Genomic DNA, 21204 nt, shown 5'->3' on the forward strand with positions numbered 1-21204 from the left:
TACTGGCTGCTTTAAAAACACACACACACACTTCAGTGGGTTCAATGTAACCCCCCTAAACCCTAGAAATATCTACATGAAACTGTTGCATGGTAAAATGAGTCTGTCCCATATCACAGCTGCAATTTCAATTGTGAATCCTCTAACTTTGGCACCTACAAGATTACAACCCACTGTACCTCAGCAAAGCAACGAGTGGAATGTCAAGCCTGTATATATATTGCCATGCTGTAAAGTGAAATGGACGATTGGTTCCTCTCCCACTTTGAACAGCTTAAGATTTAGTAACAGACAAATAAGAATTGTTTCAAATCAAGTTTGAGAAGTATAATTGGTTTGTATACCTCTTAGGTAGAGACACAGGGTATAGGTTAAATTTACATTAAAATTTGACGTGGGAGTATCGCCAACTGCCAACAATTTCCAGAGAGGTAGCTGTGTAAGTTTGTGTCAATAAACACAACAGTGTTATACTACTTTAAAGACTAACAAATTGACTACAGGATAACCATAAGTGTTGATGATCCAGAGGTACATGAAGCGTTAGCAGGTAATGCATATTGCATTTCCCTTCCTCTACCTATCTATAGGAGATGGAGCTAAATGACAAGAAATACAGGAAGTAGTGCAAAAAGTTGGTTAATTCAAATTTGAGCTCCAAAATAAGCAGTGACTATTCACCACAGCATTGATGGCACTAATTTGTATTCTCACAATTTTACATCTATTTAAGCTCTAATTCAGGGGCTGCTGAAGTGGTACATGCAAGAACCCCCCCCCCAATTAAGCTTGAAAGAGCTTACAATTGTAGTCGATCCACAATAGGGTGTGGTGAATGTGGGTGATGCCCATGAGTTTGTTGCAGAGGTTGGCAAGTCATGTTTTAATTGAAATCATCCAATGCTGTGCATTTTGCACTTGTCTTCTCCCCCCCCTTACATCCATATGCACTCTAGGTTATCATTTCATGCACATGATAATGTGGACTCTGGTCTGGAAAAAGCTTATGCCATTACAAATGTTCATTTTTAACCAGATGTTAAACTTCTCTCCTGCCAAAATGGATTCCACTTCTACAGGAAGCATCTCCCAGCCTCTGTGAGCCCTCTATGTAGATTATCAACATCATACAAGTGGAGGATCCTGCTAACTTTTATTAGGAAAGGTGTCAGAAAGCATGTGGTAGGATCTTGGGGGAAATGCTGTAACGCCTCCCAAATTATATGCACTCAGCCGTACACAGCCTCCCTTCTTTGCTATCTAATTGCAGTCTGTCTGTGTACTATGCTTTTTATAGTATAAACAAAATTACAAATTTTTTAGATTGGCACTATTGGTTTCAACACAAATTTTTAGATATAAGCCCATCTGGTAGAAAGGCAGGGTAAAAAATATTTTTAAAAGATTTCTTCAAAACCTCTTCCTTGCAAATCCTATTAACATTTTAGGATCTACATCTTTCTTATTGTGTTGTATCTTCTAACTCAGGAATGGGGAACCTACTTCCACGTATTGTTGAACTACAATTCCCATCATCCCTGGCCACTGACCATGCTTGCTCAGGCCAATGACATTTGTAGTTCAGCAACATGTGGAGGGCCAAAGGATCCCTACAACTGCTATCATTTACTTGGGTCTCCTGTTGTGAACTTGCTTGTATGAAAATGTATGATCTTTAGCCTATTTTAAAAGCTTTTTTTGTGTGCATCTCATTTTTTAGGACAGCAGCAAAATTAGCTTGATTTGTCCATTCTGAAATGGGGACATAGGAGCTGTTACATCCAACAGCCCCTGCCTGTAGGGGGTGAAGGTGGAAGGAGGGAAATTCAAGTCACAAGTATTCTCATATTTATACATGAATGTACCTATATCTGACTCCTAGCTGGAATATTACTACCAGAATGCCCCATCATCCACTCTTTGATGGATTGTTTAATTTTAAGGCCAAAAGGCTTGGTTTATATGGTTCAAAACACTGTAAAACACAGATGGGGCCTTCCAACTACCTACTATAGGGCAGCATGATCAAAGCAGAAACATTAATTGCTCTTCTGAAGTTGCACAGAGAAGCCAGATAAAGTAGCAAAGGTATAGAAACAAATGGTTAACTTACCCTGAATATTCATGCATCAGATGAAGGTTATGCAGAAGTGCATTACTTTGCCCACTAGGCATCATAAGCAGAGCCATGCAAATGATACTGTGGTTTACCCCTTGGCAGGGTGAGCTCACTTTGAAGCAACAGAGCTCTGAAAGAGTTCCAACTCTACACTTTTTTTGGTCATAGTTGGCATGAGTGGCTAAACCAGCCTTTCCCAACCAGTGTGCCTCCAGATGTTGTTGGACCACAATTCCCATCTTTCCTGACCGTTGGCAATGCTGGCTGAGGCTGATGGGAGTTGTGGTACAACAACATCTGGAGGCGCAGTGGTTGGGAAAGGCTGGGCTAAACTGTCAGGTTTGACTCCTGCCCATTCTCTATGTGAGAGAAGGATAAAAAAGAGCAATATTGCACTACTGAAGGGGAACATCAATGTCCTCTTTTAAAGAGGCAGACCTGCTTTGTGGCGTAATTCAATCTAAGACAAAATCACAAGAATCCCAAAAACAATTAAAATGGCATGAAAGTAATTTATAGTTTAACAAAACAAGACTACATGTAAAATGAATATATATACACAATTGTAAGCGGTGGCCACTCTTTTGTAACAATTGTAGCCATTGCAACAATTTCTCTAGACACCTCAAATGACTGTGTCAAGATCTCTTGGATTGATCCTGTTTCACAAATACAGAGTTTCTCACAAGTGGCAGCTGCAGATGCCATAGACTAGTCTCGTTTGTCTTTTCAAAACTATGTTCTTTGACTTTTTCAGTCTTTTTCAAAACAATTTTCATTGTTTTTGGGGTTACTTGATTTTGTCTTTTTCATGTTAGGAGACTGCTTCAGTTGTAATTCAAACTAAGCCATCCCAACAAATATTTATTCAGCTTTAAAAGAAAAAAACTTCAGATGACTAACAACTTTTCGTTTTCAAAACCAAATACTGCTGCCCTATTGAAAACCAATGTAGTTTTAGCATGTAGCTGTGAGAGTTAATAGCTTTCTTTTATGCACGAACTACACATAAGTATGCTTTTCCTGCATAAGCATCAGTGTATTTAAACATAGCTCAGGTACAACACTGAGTCCCCTCAGGCCACCATACTGTCTTCCCTGTAACATGCGCTCTCCCAACAAGATTACTTTCCCAATGTAGGAGGTTGTAAACCACCCAGAGAGCTTCGGCTATGGAGCAGTATACAAATGTAATAAATAATAATAATGTAATTTTTCTTTATTGTTAAAAAAAAAGCGAGACAAACACATACAAGGGGGAGTTAAACTCCCTTTTGAACCATGTTTAAAATCAAAGCCCTCTATAAATAGCAGTGGCTGTTAGGAGACAGATTCTTCTCCACCCCCCCCCCACCAATTAGAAACACCTTTAAATAAAAAGTCTTGGTACAACTGGATACAAAAAAAGCACTGGGAGCATGAGATGGAGCAGAGACACACACGGGAAGGGAGACAATAGAGCCAAATCTTCTTTCTCCTTGGATACTATTGTGAAGCCTTTTTTAAAACCCATCCAAATAGAATCCATGTTTAACACGATTTGGGGTTTCCTGTCCTTCCAAGTGGTCAGGGCTCATCAAGGAGGCATCAAGAAAGAGTACTTGTAGCTTCTCACTGTGTGGGTGGGACTGGTGTGGCCGTGTTTGGGCTGGGAGTGATGGGATCCGGCTGAAGTGAAGGTCCTTGATCTGGGTTAAAAGGGGGGAAAGAGATACAAGTCATCTTACTGAAGGTTTTCATGAGATCAAAAGGGCAATAGTGCTGCAAATACAAGGGCCTTGCTGTAATTTTTATTTGTGCAATACATAAATATGGGCATGCCAATAGTTACGCAACTTTGGTCTCATTTACTGCAGACACTTAATGGAGGGAATTTGAGCATTAGTATCCATTGTGTGAACAAACTTGAAAGCAGGATCAACCTCCCTATTCCTTTTACTGCCAGGCAGTCTCTTTAGCCTGTTGCCCTGTCTGATCCCAGCATCATGATAGTTTCAGTAGCCCAAGAGGAAGACAGTGGGCATTAAATGCTTCATCTCGAATCCCTATAAAATCAATTTCAGAAGAGTTTAAATCCCTTGTAAATTTGGAAGCATTTTCTTCCAACACTGAAGAGCATCATCACAGCACAAATCCTTAAAAATACCTTCATTAAACTCTGAAACAGAGAACAGGTGAAGAAGTAGCAAAGGCAGAGCTTGTTGCACTGTCAGCTTCCTTTGTGACATGTTCTGAGAAGGAAGGGGCTAGCTGTTTCATATGTGCAATAACACATCACATTCTACAGCAGATGTGATAAGGTTATGGCTTGGTCATTAAAGGATAGTTAACCTACTGCTGCTCTGAGGGAGAACCCAATTCTCATTCCTGATTCAGTCAAACTCTTTATAATAGAACGCAACTGGAAGGTAAGAAAAAGCAAGGCTCACAGCATAGATATCTGTGGCTCTAGTGAAAGTAATTCAAGATGGCTCAAGCAAGCCATGCCAACCAACGCATATGAGATACATTTCCAAACAGTAGCGCATTGCATGCCATTCCAGCTGCTATCATTTCTGATGCTTGGAAGGAGGAAAATAGTGGAAGGATCCTGGACAGAAAAGCCATCTTCCTAACTCAAACAAGACAATATGAGATGCTGCATTTTTTGAGAGAGAAAGTTTCTAGCCCCAAAGGTTACGGAGAAAATATTTATTCAGAGCTATCCATATACATGACACTTTACAGAGTTTCATTGGCAACTCTTACAAAATACAGGCTGCTTTCATTAAAGCTTAGGCGGACCCTTCCAGTAGTCAGAAGGTAAAAAAGCTTCCCTCCACTCCCTATGGGCCCCAGCCCTTGCTATTATCTCTCTTTATCCTCCTAAAGCCAACTGCAAGAGTTCTTTCCTTCACATGTCCTTGGCCAGTGGAGGAACACAAAATTCCAATTTCAGAAAAAAGGCTTCCAACTGTCACTAGTAAAACAAGATGTCCAGTTAAGTAAATATATAACAATCTGGCTAATTGTTATTTATCCCAGATGCAGAAAGCAGTAGGAGTGGGAGGAGGAACCAATGCCTGTATACTAATGAAGGGTAAGAGAAGATTCTGTCTCTAGGCAACCATGTGCTTTTAAAAGCAAAAAGGTATCTAAATATGGTCACATGTAGAATGTTATGCATACATAGGAACTCCTCCTCTAAGGGACAGTCTTTTTTTCTCTCCCTGTGTGAGACGGGAGAATGGTGAGGCTGATCTGGGGTGGTGTATATATGTACCGTCTTTGGGCTGGTTTATGCAACTCAAAGCTAATCCTACTACATAACTGCACAGCTTATGCGTGATTTCATACTGAGATACATCAGACACATGGCCACTTCACAAATGGGCTCCTTCTGGGAGGAAGGGCAATATATAAATTTAATTTTAAAAAATTAACAAAAATGACATTTTCCCAACATGGGCATAATTTCTCCGTAGGGCAGAGAGAAGAGAAAAAAAGAACTTATCCAGGAATAATACAGCCCTTAATAGGCTTAAGCTCAACACATCTAAGAGAGAAAGACAACTTCCTCCTTGATAGGATCTTAACTTAAGAAGAGATTCAAGAATATCCAGTTCCCTGGCTGTATTAAGTAAGGCAGGGATGGGAAAGCTGTGGCCCTCAAGATGCTCCTGAACTACCATCATTCCTAACCAGTGACCATACTGGCTAGGGCTGATGGGAGTTTGGAGTACAACAACACCTGTAGGGCTAAAGCTACCCCACCCCTGGTGTAGAGGGAACAAACAAACATGTTCACCATTCACGAGTGACGTGTGATGAATTTATTTTGCCACAGGAACATAGATGGGGAAGCTTCGGCAATGTCAAATAAAGCAGCCCTGAGCCCAATGATCTTACACAGCATCTTGGAAGTCCTTACGTGAAATCATCTCTCCCTCTACCATCCCACCATAATCTCCAGGTCAATTCTCACCTGATGCGACACCAGCATTTGAAAGGAGGCTGCCCTGCATTGCTGCCACAATAGCCGGGCTCTGGGCAGCTGCGGAACCGTGAGGCAGTGGGGTGGCAGGAGGGTGCAGGGTGCTAGAGACGTTGACGATGGGCGGATTAGCCATGCTGCACGCAAGGTTACCATGCACTGGATGGATGGGCGTGTTAGCAGGGAAGTTAATGCCGATGGAGTCTGTTACGTTACTAGCCATGCTAAATGGGATGGAGGCAGGCATTCCAAAAGGCAGAGCCAAGGGGATATTACCAGCCATGGCAGGGTGAACGGTTGCTGGGACTGCCCCGGGGAGAATCTGGGACGATGGCTGCTGGCTGGGGAACGGAGGCTGGGCTTTAGAGAGAGAGACAGAGAAATAAAGAGCTAATTAAGTGACACTTATGCAGGTAAGCAAGATTATTCATTTGCATCCACTGGGGCTTTAAGCGCTAGGCTTCTAAGCATGCATGACCAGAAAACACATACTACATACTTCACCTTTCATCCAGCCTATAATACTAAATTGGGAACAAAACATAATCCTATCAAGGACCTATGTAACCACCTGGAGACTAATGCTGGAATATCTCATTCTTAAGTAGGCATCATCATAGCATTTATCAGGGTGACTTGTAACTAGAACAGGAAATATTGTCCCCCATAAAAATGTGGAAGTCCCCCCGCCCCAAGGCTATCAGACCACCGTGGTATATCTTAGCCTTAACCCACATTTTCCAGATCCAAGTCTTTTTTTCCTGTCCTTTGAAACAGAACCACAGAGTTTACTGGTTTGTACAGTTGCTAAAGCCTGTTCATATCACCACCTCATGTGTACACCTAGTAAGAGGGCGGATCATGCCCAGTGGTCCTCACCCATCGCCGACGTCCACAATCAGAATGACCATCTGAACAAGGAGCCTATTTATTTTAGTCATAGAAACATTTATACCCCACCTTTCTAACAACTCTGGTATTCCATCAAGTGGCTTACATAAATTATAATCACAATATAAAAATATAATATTATAAAATCATAATACAACCATCAGAAATTAAAAATATACCTACAGTATAATTACAATATAAGCAACTCAACAATGACAGGCACAGCAGTTAAAACACAGGTTTTCTACTAAAACCAACCCTGACTGACAAAAGTCTGCTAAAGTCTTCACAAGCCAGTGAAAGGCAATCGAAGATGGGAGTCATCTGAATTTCATGGAGTAAAATGCTCTGTAACATTGGTCAGCCACTGAGAAGGTCCTATTTCTTGTCCCCCTCAGCCTTGTTTCCATGATAGCTGGGACAAAGAGGATCTCCAGATGAATGGGAACCCTGATCGCACTAGGATTTCCAACTGGGTGAAGAGCCTACATGCATACAACTGTATACTGGGGTGGGGGGGCTTTCAGATGTTGCAGCACCTGTGTGTTTGTGCATGGGGATATAATGGATGGGACAAAAATGGGGAAGAGTTCCGCTTCCCTCTTCATTGTTCAGTGGACATGTGCATGTGGGGTGGGTATTATACAAACAGGGCTTAAGACAACAATCATTCCCAGTCAGGAGATTGTAGGTCATCTTCATCCATAATGTATCCTAGTCCCTTTTCAATTTTTATCACATCTGAGTGGCGCAAGCAGCAAGCACTTCCTTTAACCACATCTGAAATGTAATTGAGAATGCTGCCTCCTGCACTTGCACTTTTGAAGGCAAAGAAGAGCTGGGTTTGTTTTTGCAGGAGTTGCCACCATGTTCTCAACAAATGACTTGTGATCTGATCCCCTGCTTCCATGATTTTTGGGGGGGGAGGTGCTGCAGGAAACACACCCACACAATGATGGTGGGATCAGAAGTGCAGGGAGAGAAGACACCTCTAGTCAAAAACCTGGAAGTAAAGAATGAGAGAGATTCTTGGCATATCTGAGTAATGCTCTTTCTGGCCATTGCCAAACTGTCCTCATTCCAGGAAGCAATTTGGAACGGTGTTATTGTAGCTTTATAGTGGGAATTTCTTGCAGCTGTCATACAGAGTCTTTGCTAACCTACTGAGAATCACGCACTTGAGAACATCCAATTTACTGCTTGTTGGAGATATCTAAAGCATCCCCCCGCAGTGGCAGTTCAGACTCTTGAAAAGCTCTAAGAAAGGGAGTTCTGTAACCACTTCTGTAAGAAGCTTGTTCCATTAGGTCATGGGTATTCAGTGTGGCGTCCTCCAGATGTTTCTGGACTACAACTCCCATAATCCCTGATCACTGGCTATGCCTGCTGTGGTGGATGGGTGTTGGAGTCCAACGCTAACACCTGGCTGGCACCGCATTAGCGACTTAAATATTCCCTATTGCAGAGGTTGCCAATGTGGTGCCCTCCGGATGATGCTGAACTACAACTCCCATCAGTCCTAGGCAGCATGCTCAAATGGTTAGCGATGATGAAAGTTGTAGTTCTGCCACATCTGGAGGGCACCATGTTGGCTACCCTGCCCTTAATGTTTGATCTCAGGTTGTAGTTTTCAACCTTGTTGTGCATATGGACTTATGACGCTGCCTTAGAGTCCAGGTCTGGTGTCAGCACCTAGCATGGTCAGGCAAATGCTAGGCCCTGGGGCTGATGCGAGTGGCCAACATCCCTCCTCCCTTTTTTTTCTTGTTTTGATCAGGGCCCAGACACATTCTGGGGAAATGAAGATGGCAGGCACCTGCGGCCACAACCAGCACTTCACTGCACACTCACCACACTAATAAAAAAAGGGGAAAGGGGGGATCCCTATCTGTAAGCTTACTGATGAGGCACCAGGGACATATGAAGGGGCACAAGAGTGGCACAGCACTTCCACCAGAAGGCGCCTTGTTTTGGGACCCCCCTCATTTCTGGTGCTGGCCCTGATTGAGACAGACCTTTGGTCTATCTGCTCTGATAGGAGAAGCTCTCCAAGGCCTAAGTGCATCCTTCTTAGGACTGCTATTGAAAAATGAAAAATTGAACCTGAAGTTTTCAAAACATAAAGCTTGTGCCCTGCCACAGAGCCAGTCTCCTCCGTCTCATTCTGCCCTTACTGGATCAAATGAACAGTTTCTCCCACTCACCATGAGAACCTGCAGAAGGCTGTCCCGTTTGACCCGGGCCTGTCTGTGGAGTTCCAGTGGCTGCCGGCTGTGGTTGAGCTGTTGCTGGCTGCCCAATCTGTTCTGTTTGAGCCAAACTACTGGGCTGTCCCGTGGTGCTGGTGGCCGGCACAGATGCCTGGGAGATGGGCATGGAGTGTGCAGCTGGTGCCAAAGGAGCCCCTGAAGAAGGGAGGGGCTGCGAGCCCATAGAGAGAGATGGTGGTGGCTGCTGCTGTTGCTGCTGTTGGTGCATCTGCTGGAAATGCTGCTGGCGGGCACGCATCTCGGCATACTTGAGCTGCTCCATGTGAAAGGCCTGTCGGTCAGCCAGGAGCTGCTGTCTCTGGTACTCCAGCTACAGAGAGGTCAGGAGCAGGTTAAGCATGGCAAGGTCTTCACTCTTAATCCCCTTGCATATTGCTTTATTGCAATATTTATCTTGGTTTCTTTACTTTCCCAAACATAACCACAAATCCTTATTCTGTCATTTCACTAAACATGAAATAAACTTAACTCTCCCACACGGCAATCCAATACACACTTACTTGGGAGTAAGTCCCATTGAGCACAATGGAGCTTACTTCTGAGTAGACATGTATGTGTCAGATTGCAGCTCTAGGCATCAGCTGGGCCCAAACCTACTCAGCTCCAGCAAGTGCCTTCAGAGCACTTTACACCCTCATAAGACGGACCACTGCCTGGCTGAAAGTAAGGAGAACTGTGGCCATTAACCCACAAAACTACAAAATAAACTGTCACCGTACAGGGATTGTGACAGCTCCTGGAGCAGGAGTTCTGTCAAAAAAAAAACAACAACCCCAACCTGAAAACACACACACAAGTTGCATTTTAATACTGAGCAAGCAATGCTGATGTCAAGAGGACCCAAGCAGACTCACTGCCTCACGCTCCCGATCCATGATGGTCTCCAGCTCCTCAAAGTGCCTCAGTTTGATCTCAAGCTTTTTCATCTGTGTCTCCACCAACAAGGCAACCAGTGACTTGATCTTGCGCTCTTCCACTGCTGCCAAGTGCTGCAGAGAAAAAATGAGAGAGGGAAGGTCAACACTCAGGAAACATCATGACCCTCAGAACTCCCCAAAACAATCCAGGGACAAGAACCTCCCAACAGAGGAAGATGGCCCTGTTCCCACTCCTAAGACACATCCATTTTCTACATCTTCAGAAGCCTTCCATTACCCCACACCTTAAGCCTTAATGTCTAAATGCCTGAGAGATTGGCTGATTAAAAACTTGGCTCAGAACTCCAATCCATGATTTATAGGCTACTTACGCAGGTGAGACAAGAACACCTGAATGCACAGGAATACTTAATAGTTCTACTAACTCACTAACACCATCACATACATTATCTCAGCAATTCTAACAATGGCATAAGGCAAGTCAGTATTTTCCAGATGAGGAATTGTGGCCAAGAGTTAGTAGCTTCCCTAAAGAGATCATGTAAACTCATGGCTGAGGTGCAATTTGAACTGGGAACCTTCTAACTCATACTATGTTAGAGCAGCCCTCAATGGTTTTTGGGACTTTCTTGTAATTTATATTCATTATACTGAGTTTTAATTTTAAAAAAAATTGCTTCTGCTTGCTGTTTTGTTTTATGTGATTTATACCTTCTGTAAGCCACTTTATGCATTTTTAGAATGGGAAAGCAGCCCATAAATTACATGGATAAATAAATGCTGTTTGCTGGCCCCTTGCTCTCTCTTTTAGTTCCAACGACAGATGCAAATGACAACATTTTAATCTGCCCTACAAAGAATCCTGCCATTCGCAGTCACTCACCTTTGCCTTTACTGCAGCCGCAGCCAAAGCAGCAGCTGCTGCAGTGGAGAGGTTACCTTCGCCAATGTCCCTCTCCACCTTCGTCTTTCGCTCAGCCTCAGTCTCTGCAAGATCTTTGGGTCCTTCTTCCGTACTATCCTTGGGTTCTTTCTCTTTTTCTCCATCAGCTGAGGAGCAGAAAAAAAATATGGGAATTGGGGGGGGGGGAGAGAATGATCTTCTCTTCTATTGTTGCTTAAAAAGAGGCAGGATATCCATCAATGCCAGAGTTCATCGCTGCACCTTTATTCATGTACTCAAAAGGCTGATGAGACATCAGTGGAATGGCAGAGTGGGAGGGATGGCCAGAAACTCAGGAGGGGATGTTTACTTCTTGGTACTAGTTGTCTACAGCAACGCATGCTTAGTTGCTCTGTTAACTCACCTTCTATCCTAACACTCTCCACTCTGACCAACACTACCAATCACAAACATTTTGATTTTCTAGTGGCAGAGCTCTCCCCATCGCCATTAGGTTCCTATGCCTTTAAGAGGCAAGCTATATGCTGTGCTGTACCGTGCTGAAAACAACAATATCTCTAGCTGAGACTTTAGAACAGGTGTGAGGATCCTGTGGCTCTCCAGATGTCATTAGACTCCCAACTCCCATCAGTCCCAGCAAGGCTAAAAATTGTGGATGAGTTGTAGTCCAGTAATATCTGGAGAGCCACAGGTTCCCCACCCTTGCTTTAGAACATAGCACCCCAACTCAGTTTAGGATCCTAGTGAGCTAGCTGTGTTACAAGACTTGCCATTACCCAGAAGGTGGTGCTCACCCATGGTGTCCCCATCACTCTTGTCCATTTCCTTCTCGCCATCAGCCTCTTTACTTTTATCCTCCTCTTTCCTAGGCGCTTCTCCAAGTTTCTCCTTCACTTCCTCCTCCAGGGCTCCTTCTCTTGGTTCCTGCATTGAGAGAAGGGCTTGATTCCAACAGCTATCTAGCTCCTCTTAAAGGTTCTCAATCCCTCCCAGGACATGACCAGTAGTTAATGCATGGGGCTCATATACACGCTCTAGAAGACACAGCTGGAAAAGTTTCAGAACTCGAGCAGAGGATCTATACTTATTATTCTAGAGGCCAGGATAGCAGACCAGGAAAAATTGCAATTAGAAAATTAATAGAATCATAGAATAGTAGAGTTGGAAGGGGCCTATAAGGCCATCAAGTCCAACCCCCTGCTCAATGATCAATAGAGTGAAGGACTTTGAGGTAAGGTTAGTTGCTAGTGAGATGACATGGTGCCTTACTTTAGAATAGTTAGAAAAGTTGCAGCCTGACTCTGCGAACACATTGTGGGGTTCTGTGAGGCATCCCTCAGTTTCCTTCTTCCCCTACCTACACATGCCCCATAAACCATGCTTCAGGAGGTGGATTAGAACCGTTTTTGCTGAACATGCATCAGAGTTCTTCCATGCCCTCCCGCACCTTCACCTCTTTCTTCTCTTCAGATGATGGCGGTTCTGCCCGGTTCTCATCAGGACAGCTCTCTTCTGAACAAGGAACCAATAAGCAGGACAAGAAAAAATAAAGAGATAACAATATTAGAGCCTGCGAGTAAGACTCCCACCCACCCCCAAGGGGGAAAAAAGAGTTTGAATAATGAATGGGAGTGGGGAAAGACTGCTCTAAAAGGAACAAGGGGCCAAGAGAATGCATGGAAATCTGCACCCTTACAAAGAGCGACAACTGAGGGGCTCAACAGACTAAGGCCCAACAAACTCTTTGCTGACTACTGGTCTCCCAGACCTGAGGCGCAGGGTCTGGGCTGGGGCACCTTAGAGAGGAAAAAGTCCAAATGGCAGTCTCCACCTTCCCTCCATTGCTCGGCTCCCACTTGAAACCAGGTATCTCCCGAGAAGGAAGGCCCCAGAACCCATTCGCTAACTCAGTGAACCAGTCCGTTTCCTCTTCAGAGGGCAAAAAGCTTTAGTCACATAGCCCAACCCTCAATCTGCCCAGTCTGTCGGGGTGGGAGGTTAGACAGAGTGACGATGGGGATCCCTTACCCTGTGCCAGGCGATTGAGTGTGAGCTCCAGGCCGGAAGCCAGGCCGGCTCTGGTTTCCTGCGTCTCGGCACCCTTCTTAGTCCCCACCGCACACTGGGCGAGGTCCACCGAAGGCGCTTCGCGGGATGAAGCGCGGAAGGCGCCCCGCTCGCCCCCCTCACCTATTCTCTCCAGCTCATCGGATGTGGTTCCTGCAATTCCGCTGCTTTCCAGACCAAATGCCGGGTCTGCCTTGCCTGTCACCTTGGCAGCTTCCTCCACCTTGCGGACATGAGCTTCAACCAAGGCTGTGGGCACCTCCTCCTTCATCTTGGAGAACTCCTCTGCAGAAGAGAGCCAAAAGAGTCAGCTGAAAGGCTCTCTTCAGAGCAACAGGTGGCAAAATGGTGCATGCAAAAAGGATCAAGGGAGAGGGTAGATGGGCATGGTGATGCGGGTGCTGGGACCAGGAAGAAATGCTATTGCGCCTCTCCTAAAGGAAGTGGCGGAGATAGGCAAGAGCTGCAGAGGCCAAGGAGACACAGGAGCAAAAGAACCGGATCTGACCAGATGTCTTTGCTCTGGCAGCAATTGGCATCTCATCTCAACACCCACCACACCACAGCCCAGCCCAGTTTCTGAGTGCCAATGGATGCACCTTCCAAGTATCAAGTCTTTTGTATCTTGTGGACAGCAGCTGACTCCAACACCACATGTGTTGTGCTGCTTCATATGTTAGGGTTTTAGCAAGTACCTATAAATCACACACCAAAAACATTAACACAGAACGTTGAGAATTGGGTGTTTCAATACAGATACGTTCTGTAAGGAGTTTTTGATTAACCAAAACCCCCTGAACCATAAACCCATATTGCATTTCAGCTACACTGTGTAAAGTGGCCTCATGTTTCTTACAAACTGAGACTGTGGAGTGGAGCATTTAAAGAGTGGCGGCTGGGCTTTCAGAAAGTAGCAAGCTTGGATATATCAGACCAACAATGGGTGGGGGAGGGAGAGAGAGAATAATGTTCAACAAGAAGAAGGGTTGTTTAGGAGTTTCCAATCCAAGTTCAGTCTGTGCAATAGCATCACATAAATAAGAGCATGAAATCATCTTACTGGTTCCCAGGATGCCGGCCCAGAACGCGGCATCCTGAGATCCTCAGCTTTGGTTTTTAAAACTTCAAGTTCCTAGTCTTTTTTGCTGTAGAGAAAAGCTTGATAACAGATGGGCAGTACAATGTGAACTCTTAAGAGGATGAGGCTGGACAGAATTTCCTGGTTTCTGCTGGGCGCTGATATGGTGTCCTGGATCCTGCTCTATAACCCCACCCATTTCCAAACCTAATTATCTTCTCTTTCCCCAAGAGGAAAAAAAGTCTAAGATTCTGTAACCATCTTAATCTCAGAAGCAGAATTGCTTAATTTTCATGTACTCTGCTTGCAGAATCTGGGCTTGCCAGTTGGGGAAGGTGAGAGGAGTATAGCCTGCTCATAAATCTCAGTTAATTACCTAGGGCTGACTTGGCTGCTGCAGATGCCACTCGAGGGTCCACAACAGAAGCCAGGAAGGCGACAGTGCTCATAACAGGGTTGCCTGACTGGCTGAAGGGAATGGGTTGATAGGCTAGAGGCCCAAGTGAGGCCTCAGAGTCCTCCAGGTAAGGATCCTCAATGGGGAGACGCAGAAAGTGCAGAATGCACTCATCCTGGGTGCGGCTGCCAACATGCTCTGAAACCTTGTTCCAGTCATCCTTGTACATCTCCAGGGCCTAAAAAGCAGTTAAGAGAAATGATGACACATTCGACAGGAACAGCAAAGGGCAAGGATTAGAAGCGGTCAATCAGTAGCACCACATTAGACATTATACATGCCTGAAGCTATTTAGAGATTTTGCCTGAACCTGAGCATCCTCTACTGATGCGTTCAGACTGGCATTCCGTCCCCACATTTAGAGTAGTTCTTAAATAAATGTATTCTAAATTTTGTTGTTTTTATGTATTTGTGTGTCACGAGATAAATTCTTGAAAATCCAGTCCTATCTAGAGATGCCAGTGATTGAACCTAGAACTCTTCACATTCAAAGCATGTGATCCACCCAGAGCCTTCCCCAATCCTTAGCCATGGTTTATGAATTCAGATGCCATATTTAACCATAGTTTTTTTTCCCGATCATGATTCTATCTTCAGGGCTTCATGTCAAAAGGAAAAGGACCCTTTTACTGTATTAAGGTATTATCTTTGAATAATCAAAGGTCTTCAAGTGAGAAGCCCATCATCCTTTTTTATCTTCAAATTTTTTTGAAAGGGGCATCTAATTTAGACAGATGGTGCTGGAAAGAATACAATTTCTATGAAATGTATAATTTTTGATGAAAAGTGGTACAAAAATCTGCTAAGGGCATGAACAAAAATTGCCATAAAAAAAACAGCACACACCAGATTCTGAACATCACCATCCTTATTCATGTGTACACACACCCAAGTATGATGGCCTGAACTAACAAAACCCCACAAATTTTTTATTGCACTGTTTTCAAAACTTTTTTGTTATGGAAATGTTCTGTTATCTTCTTTTTCAAAACACCATTTCCTCATATGAAAAACATCAACTCAACATAAAATTTAGGAGCTAAAATGGAAACAGGTTGAGGTCTTAGAGATAAAAGCATCTTTAGAAGAAAAATGACAAGCAATTACATGAAACCAGTTCATGGTCTATCATTAATCAAGAGCTACTGACACTCACCTCCAGCAGCAGCAACGTCTCCTGCTCTGTCCATTCACGAGTAGCACTGGCAGCAGCTTTGCTCTGCAGGGAAAGGAAGGGTGCATTAGAATGTAACACTGGCCACTTACTGTGAATGTTCCTTCTGGTTGGTGTGCAGGGGGCCTCTAGCCTTACGCTCTAATCATCAGATCCATGATGATGCATGTCTTTCTTTCCCTACATTTGTTTTTGGCATGGCTGCCTTGGAGAGGGCTTTCTGCACAGGCTGACTTTCTATTCTTCGGTCGCACACTCTTTCTAGCCAGCCTTGGGTCAAAATTGGGGAGACGCTAGAAGAAGCTGGTGGCATAACTACTGACTCAGTCAAGTGTCCCTGCCTGTTCTAGGCAGTGGTGGAGTTAACCCATTGTGTTCTGGAGGTCTGCTGCACATGAGATGAGCAAATCCACCCTCTCCCTACCCTTTACCTTGGAAGGAGCATTCTTCTTGGTGTACATGTCAGTGCGAAGTCCAAAGTTTTGCATGTCCGGTGGCTTCTCCTTGCTCTTGTCAGGGAAATTCAGCATCTGCTGGGAAGCTGTGGTTTGCTGTGAAGATGAAAGAATGAGCTCCCTGTGTTGTAATCAAAGTCCTAAACCCCTCCCATGGGCTACTTGAAAGTTCAGTGCCATCCATAAAAAGGATACACATCCATCTCTGCCTTTTATTTGTGCCTAATTTACACCACAGACCATGCCATGATTTGCAGCAACCAGACACCTGTACTGTGAAAACATATATCCTGTCTGCTTCTTGGATGGATTTGAATTTGCCATGGAAGTTTATTTGAAGATGCCTTCTTTTTTATGCCTTTGTAAAAACTTGCCTTTCTTGGTCTCCAACAATGAAACTTCATAGTTATGTAGCCTATGAGGAAAACTATATCCAGTAACATTGAACAAACCACTAAAATGGAAGATGTGACAATTCCGCTCTTATTCCTAAGAAGCTCAACAGATTGGCCTAGAGTTCCACAATTCTTTGTGTGGAAAAACGCCATGCAGCCCCAGTCTTGAGCTCCCACAAACACTGCCAATTTACAGCCCCGCCTCCAGAAGTTCTCCTTTCTCCTACCATCTCAGGTTTCCCCTTCCCCGTCTCGGTGACAAGGTCCTCAATCTCCTTGCTTTTTCGTCCAGTCTTGGTGTCACTATCACTCTGACGACCCTGAAGAGTAAGCAAGATTCTGCACTGAGCCCAAATCTCCCATTTACACCAGTATTTTAGGGTGGGAAACAAAGAAAGCATCCATCTTTCTAAGAAGCAGGGACAGCACACCACTGGCAATATGACACGCCCTTTACAATTCACAGTTGATGGACTACAATATGGACAATGCTGCTGGCTGAGAAACTCACAGTCCCCAATAAGAGTACTTCAGGGCATAACGAAAAATGACACCTTCCTGGAGTTATGGTATCCTCTGTTCACACATGTGATGCGACCAGGTGGTGTAATAGTACTGCCAGCTTCACACAAGGACAGCTGGTTGGGTATTTTGCCGGTACACTTATGGTCTATAACGTATTATTGTTATTTGACTATCTCCGTCTATTTCCTAGATATCAAAATTTGGAAAGTGCACTCAGGGGGGATGGGGTGTGGTTGGGGGAGTTAAGTGGTTTTAATTGTTGACCATTTTCTGTAAACAAATCTGAAAATTGAATAAAGAAATGTTTTTTAAAAAAGAAGCAGGAACAGTCTGAAGATAGTAAGGCAATTCTAGCTTGCACAAATGTAAAACTCCCTCCATAGTAAGTTCCCTTTGCTCCTTATTGCCTTTTTAGATACAGGCCAAGACGGGTTGCCCTAATTACTACCCCCCCCCCATTTCTGATGTGGCTACTAGCTCATTTTTATCAGGTGTTTTTAAATTCTGGTATAATTTCATGTTGTTTATAACATGTTTTATAAGCCACCCCTTGAAGATTTTTAATATGGCAAGTTATAAAAAACTTAAATAAATACATGAAACGGTAGAACTTTCTCCTCAGGTTCTTCTCATGCTCTTCCATACCAGCCCTACCTGGGGTGTTTTGGGCTGCAGTGGCACCAATCCTGAAGGGGTGTCAGCCAGAACATGGAAGTGAGATGTAGGTGGTGGTCCCATGGGGGTCGGCCGGCTCTCTGCATCCACTTGGTAATTAATGAGTCCCCACTGTTCCAGGAAGGCGTGGACTCTGCACAGGAGGATCAGAGTTGGACTGAAAGCTCAACCATGTGGCAAATTCTATGCTCTGCTTTTAAGAGGATCAGGAGTTGGACTTCCAGCCCTGGACAAATTATTTGCTAAATAGCCACATAAGGAAGATCAGTTTTGTCAAACAAGAAGATGCTCAAGCCAAAACGTTTGTTCCTTCGTCAACAAACTTCAAGGTCATGTCAAATCAACCTTATCATCACCTTTACAACATTTTCACTATTAAACACAATGGCAGCTAAGAAATGAGGAAAACAATCCTGTTGCATTAAGTGCTGTACAAAAAACATAATGCAAGAGACAGCCTCTGTCCTTTTGCTTTGCTCAGCCATTCTGTTTCTCAACGTACCGCATGATGGCACACACATCCCCAGCCAGGTTCCGACGGCAGGCAGTTGAGGTTAGGTACTCTTGTGGATTGAGCCGGTACGTGTCAATCATGAAATTGCGATATGCCAAGTAGCTGAAGTGCAGCAGGAAGAAAAATTAGACACTCCGTACCACTATTTACAACTCCCTTCACCCTGAGATTAAGCCTATTCTCTCTCATATACCACAAAAGCCAGTTCAGGACCTTTGCTTTTATTCAGATTGACTAAAGGACCAAGGAAGGAAAGGGTTTCCTCAGCTCTCCTCTAACAAGAAGAAGGAGGTTTCCACATTTGCTACCTTGGAGCAGATGTCACTATTTATAAGAGTAGTCTTACATTTCTGGAGTCTTCGACTTGTTCTTGCCATTGAAAAATTCAGGGAGGGCTCTCCGCTCAATGGCATGGACACTGTGGAAGAAGCACACAGGAAGTGTTAGAGCAGCTGGAAGAATGGAGAAACTAAGGGGTGGAAGCACTCCCACTCCAGCACCTGTTATAGTCAAACCAGGCCGCATAGCTGGGGATGATAATGTGATGGGTCTGCTCGGTGACGTTGTCTTCATGCAGGTCAGGGTTCTTGGTCTGCTCTCCTTTGTTCCCAGCATTGTTCTCTTCTTCATCCTGAAACCAGAAGTCTCCTGAGTAGGCAAACTGGGTGCCCATGGTTTTCTAATGACTGTTGTTCCTAAACTTCATTTTAAGAGAAGTCTAGGATGGAACGGCTCATTCATGCAGTGCTCAGAAAACATGCGTCCTTTTATATGAAGAGCTTGCAGTCCAGTGTGAACGCAACTCAGAGGATGATGGCAGGCAGGTGTACAGACAAATTGCTAAATGATGAGGGAGAAATCCAGGGAGCTTTGCTATTTCAGAGAGCACACGCACAAACATAATTATGGGAGGTCCCACACGCCTCTAAGGAGGTGCTCTCCAGTATCTTTTTAGCACTGACACAATGGAAGTGTGTTCACTTCTGCTCAGGCCAAAGAAGAACAAGAATATTAGTCTGCTTGGAGGACAACAGCAGCAGACCTTCCAAAACTTAAGCTGTGGTGTCATCCTGCATTTTGCATATGTGGTGATGCAAGGGGTGTGCTGGGGACATACCCCTGTTGATGTGAGCTCCTTGGCTCCTTCTGTGCATGGGAGGCATGTGGGCATCATCACTGGCACAGTCCCCGATTGGTCACCATTGGCAGTGTTTCCAGGGATGCTGTGGATATGCCTGTCATTTTTATACCATTTGGGGATTTTCTGGTTGCGTGTTGTTCTGTTCCACTCCCAGGCTGAACATGCTGTAGGCTAAAGATATTACAGCCATTCTGTTCGCACAGCCACAACATCTCTCTCCTTCCCTGGCCCCAGGCATAATTAGAGGGTAGGTTTGCTCTGCAAGTTGAGAATGACAACAGGCAATGAACAGAGTACACCAGTCCTCCTCAACTCACCTTGCCTGCCGTCTCCATGCTCTCATCCTCTGGCTCATCTGAAAAACAAAGAAAGGCACAGGCAACCTAAGTCATGGAAAGAAATCACTGTATGTAGGCCCACAAGTTGGGTACTTATGAGATTCCTGTACACTAAATCTGTATCAAGCCACAGCTGGCAAGGGTGGAGGAGTAACAAAGATATTTTAGTGAGTGAAAAGCAGGATTTTCCAGATTTTATTGACTCTCTAAACATTATACAAAGTTTAATTTATTATTATAATTATTAACATACTTTCCTTTTTCCTCAGGCTTTGCATTTGCTATTGAGAACCTGAGCCCCCTGGCAATACATTAGCATTTTAATCAATCTTGGCTAAAATACTGTTACTTATTCTGAGCATATGGCATAGATGGGGCTATAGACATAATGTAAAAATAAAACTCTTGCTAGAAACTGGAAGTGACAAGAGAGTTTAATGTGATATTTTATGTATGTGTGTATTATATATACATATACACGCATTCATCTCTTCTGTATGTGTCTACGAGTATTTTTAAACAGAGAATGTGACTAATACATTTATTGACTAGGATCAAAACTGCTGAGTAAGCTCGCTCAAGGGGCTTGTGCTAGTCCAATGGAATTTTTCACTGTCTTCCTTAAACAATTGACTCCCATGACATATCAAAATCTTATTTTGAACTTCTCTTGCTTCAAAAGCAATTTGCCATATGGCACGGGAGGTGGTTGTTTGAGAAAAGCAAATCTAAAGCCCCCTTGGGCTTAACACAACAAGCTGTGAGATTCTTTGGATTCCAGCCAATAAGCCTATGGATTCTTATACACTCTCTCTATGTGGTTGATAGTTCCAGTTTGGCAACTCTTGTGGTCTACTGCAGTGATTTCCAAACTTTTTTCTTCACGGACCACTTGGAAATTGCTGAGGGTCTTGGCGGTCCATGTAATGATTTTGCTGCCTCTTGGAGCAATTTAATGCACTGTGCTAGGTGCTCTATGATTTTTAATTGCATTTTATGGACACACCATCCATTTTTATGGACACACCACTAGCTAAACCTGAATGAACTTCACAGACCATAGTCTGGGAGCCCTTGGTCTATTGGAATTATCCAGGCATAACATGCTAGTATTCCTGGATTTGCCAGCTCAGTTTACTTATACAGAACTTCTGACTCAGGCTTGCTCAAACCGGTAAAAGAGTCCACTCCTTAAGCATCTATCTTGCCTAGCTTATACTTGTGTGGAAGCTCCAATGGACAGTCTTTCCAAGCAAACATACAACTAGCAGATCAAACACCTGTGTGGTCTTCATGCAAAATGGCGCAAGGAAGCTTATTTTACGCTTACAATGCAATGAACATGTCACA

General features: G+C 44.0%; 1 protein-coding gene across 6 annotated transcripts in view; it reads right to left on the reverse strand.

The window, feature by feature from the left end:
* Positions 1 to 3320: 3320 nt before the first annotated feature.
* SMARCC2 (SWI/SNF related, matrix associated, actin dependent regulator of chromatin subfamily c member 2) overlaps positions 3321 to 21204 on the reverse strand; it is a 34727-nt gene continuing 16843 nt past the window's right edge. Inside the window, exons 13-29 of one of the 6 annotated variants that reach the window (XM_061615158.1) lie at positions 19834 to 19871; positions 18876 to 19006; positions 18722 to 18793; positions 18364 to 18477; positions 17841 to 17994; positions 16889 to 16981; positions 16243 to 16362; positions 15794 to 15856; positions 14557 to 14815; positions 13226 to 13387; positions 12489 to 12547; positions 11830 to 11959; positions 11015 to 11181; positions 10108 to 10242; positions 9188 to 9563; positions 6084 to 6452; positions 3321 to 3807 (exon numbers count right to left, since the gene is read on the reverse strand). In XM_061615158.1, coding sequence (XP_061471142.1) covers positions 3731 to 3807; positions 6084 to 6452; positions 9188 to 9563; positions 10108 to 10242; positions 11015 to 11181; positions 11830 to 11959; positions 12489 to 12547; positions 13226 to 13387; positions 14557 to 14815; positions 15794 to 15856; positions 16243 to 16362; positions 16889 to 16981; positions 17841 to 17994; positions 18364 to 18477; positions 18722 to 18793; positions 18876 to 19006; positions 19834 to 19871 — 2519 coding nt within the window. In that variant the 3' untranslated portion in view covers positions 3321 to 3730. Of the gene's footprint in view, positions 3808 to 6083; positions 6453 to 9187; positions 9564 to 10107; positions 10243 to 11014; positions 11182 to 11829; positions 11960 to 12482; positions 12548 to 13063; positions 13388 to 14556; positions 14816 to 15793; positions 15857 to 16242; positions 16363 to 16888; positions 16982 to 17840; positions 17995 to 18363; positions 18478 to 18721; positions 18794 to 18875; positions 19007 to 19833; positions 19872 to 21204 lie in introns of all 6 variants that reach the window. The other 5 variants (XM_061615157.1, XM_061615156.1, XM_061615155.1 and 2 more) reach the window with 5 other exon arrangements.

The sequence above is a fragment of the Rhineura floridana genome, chromosome 3 (genome assembly GCF_030035675.1).
Source record: "Rhineura floridana isolate rRhiFlo1 chromosome 3, rRhiFlo1.hap2, whole genome shotgun sequence".
Classification (NCBI taxonomy): Eukaryota; Metazoa; Chordata; class Lepidosauria; order Squamata; family Rhineuridae; genus Rhineura; species Rhineura floridana.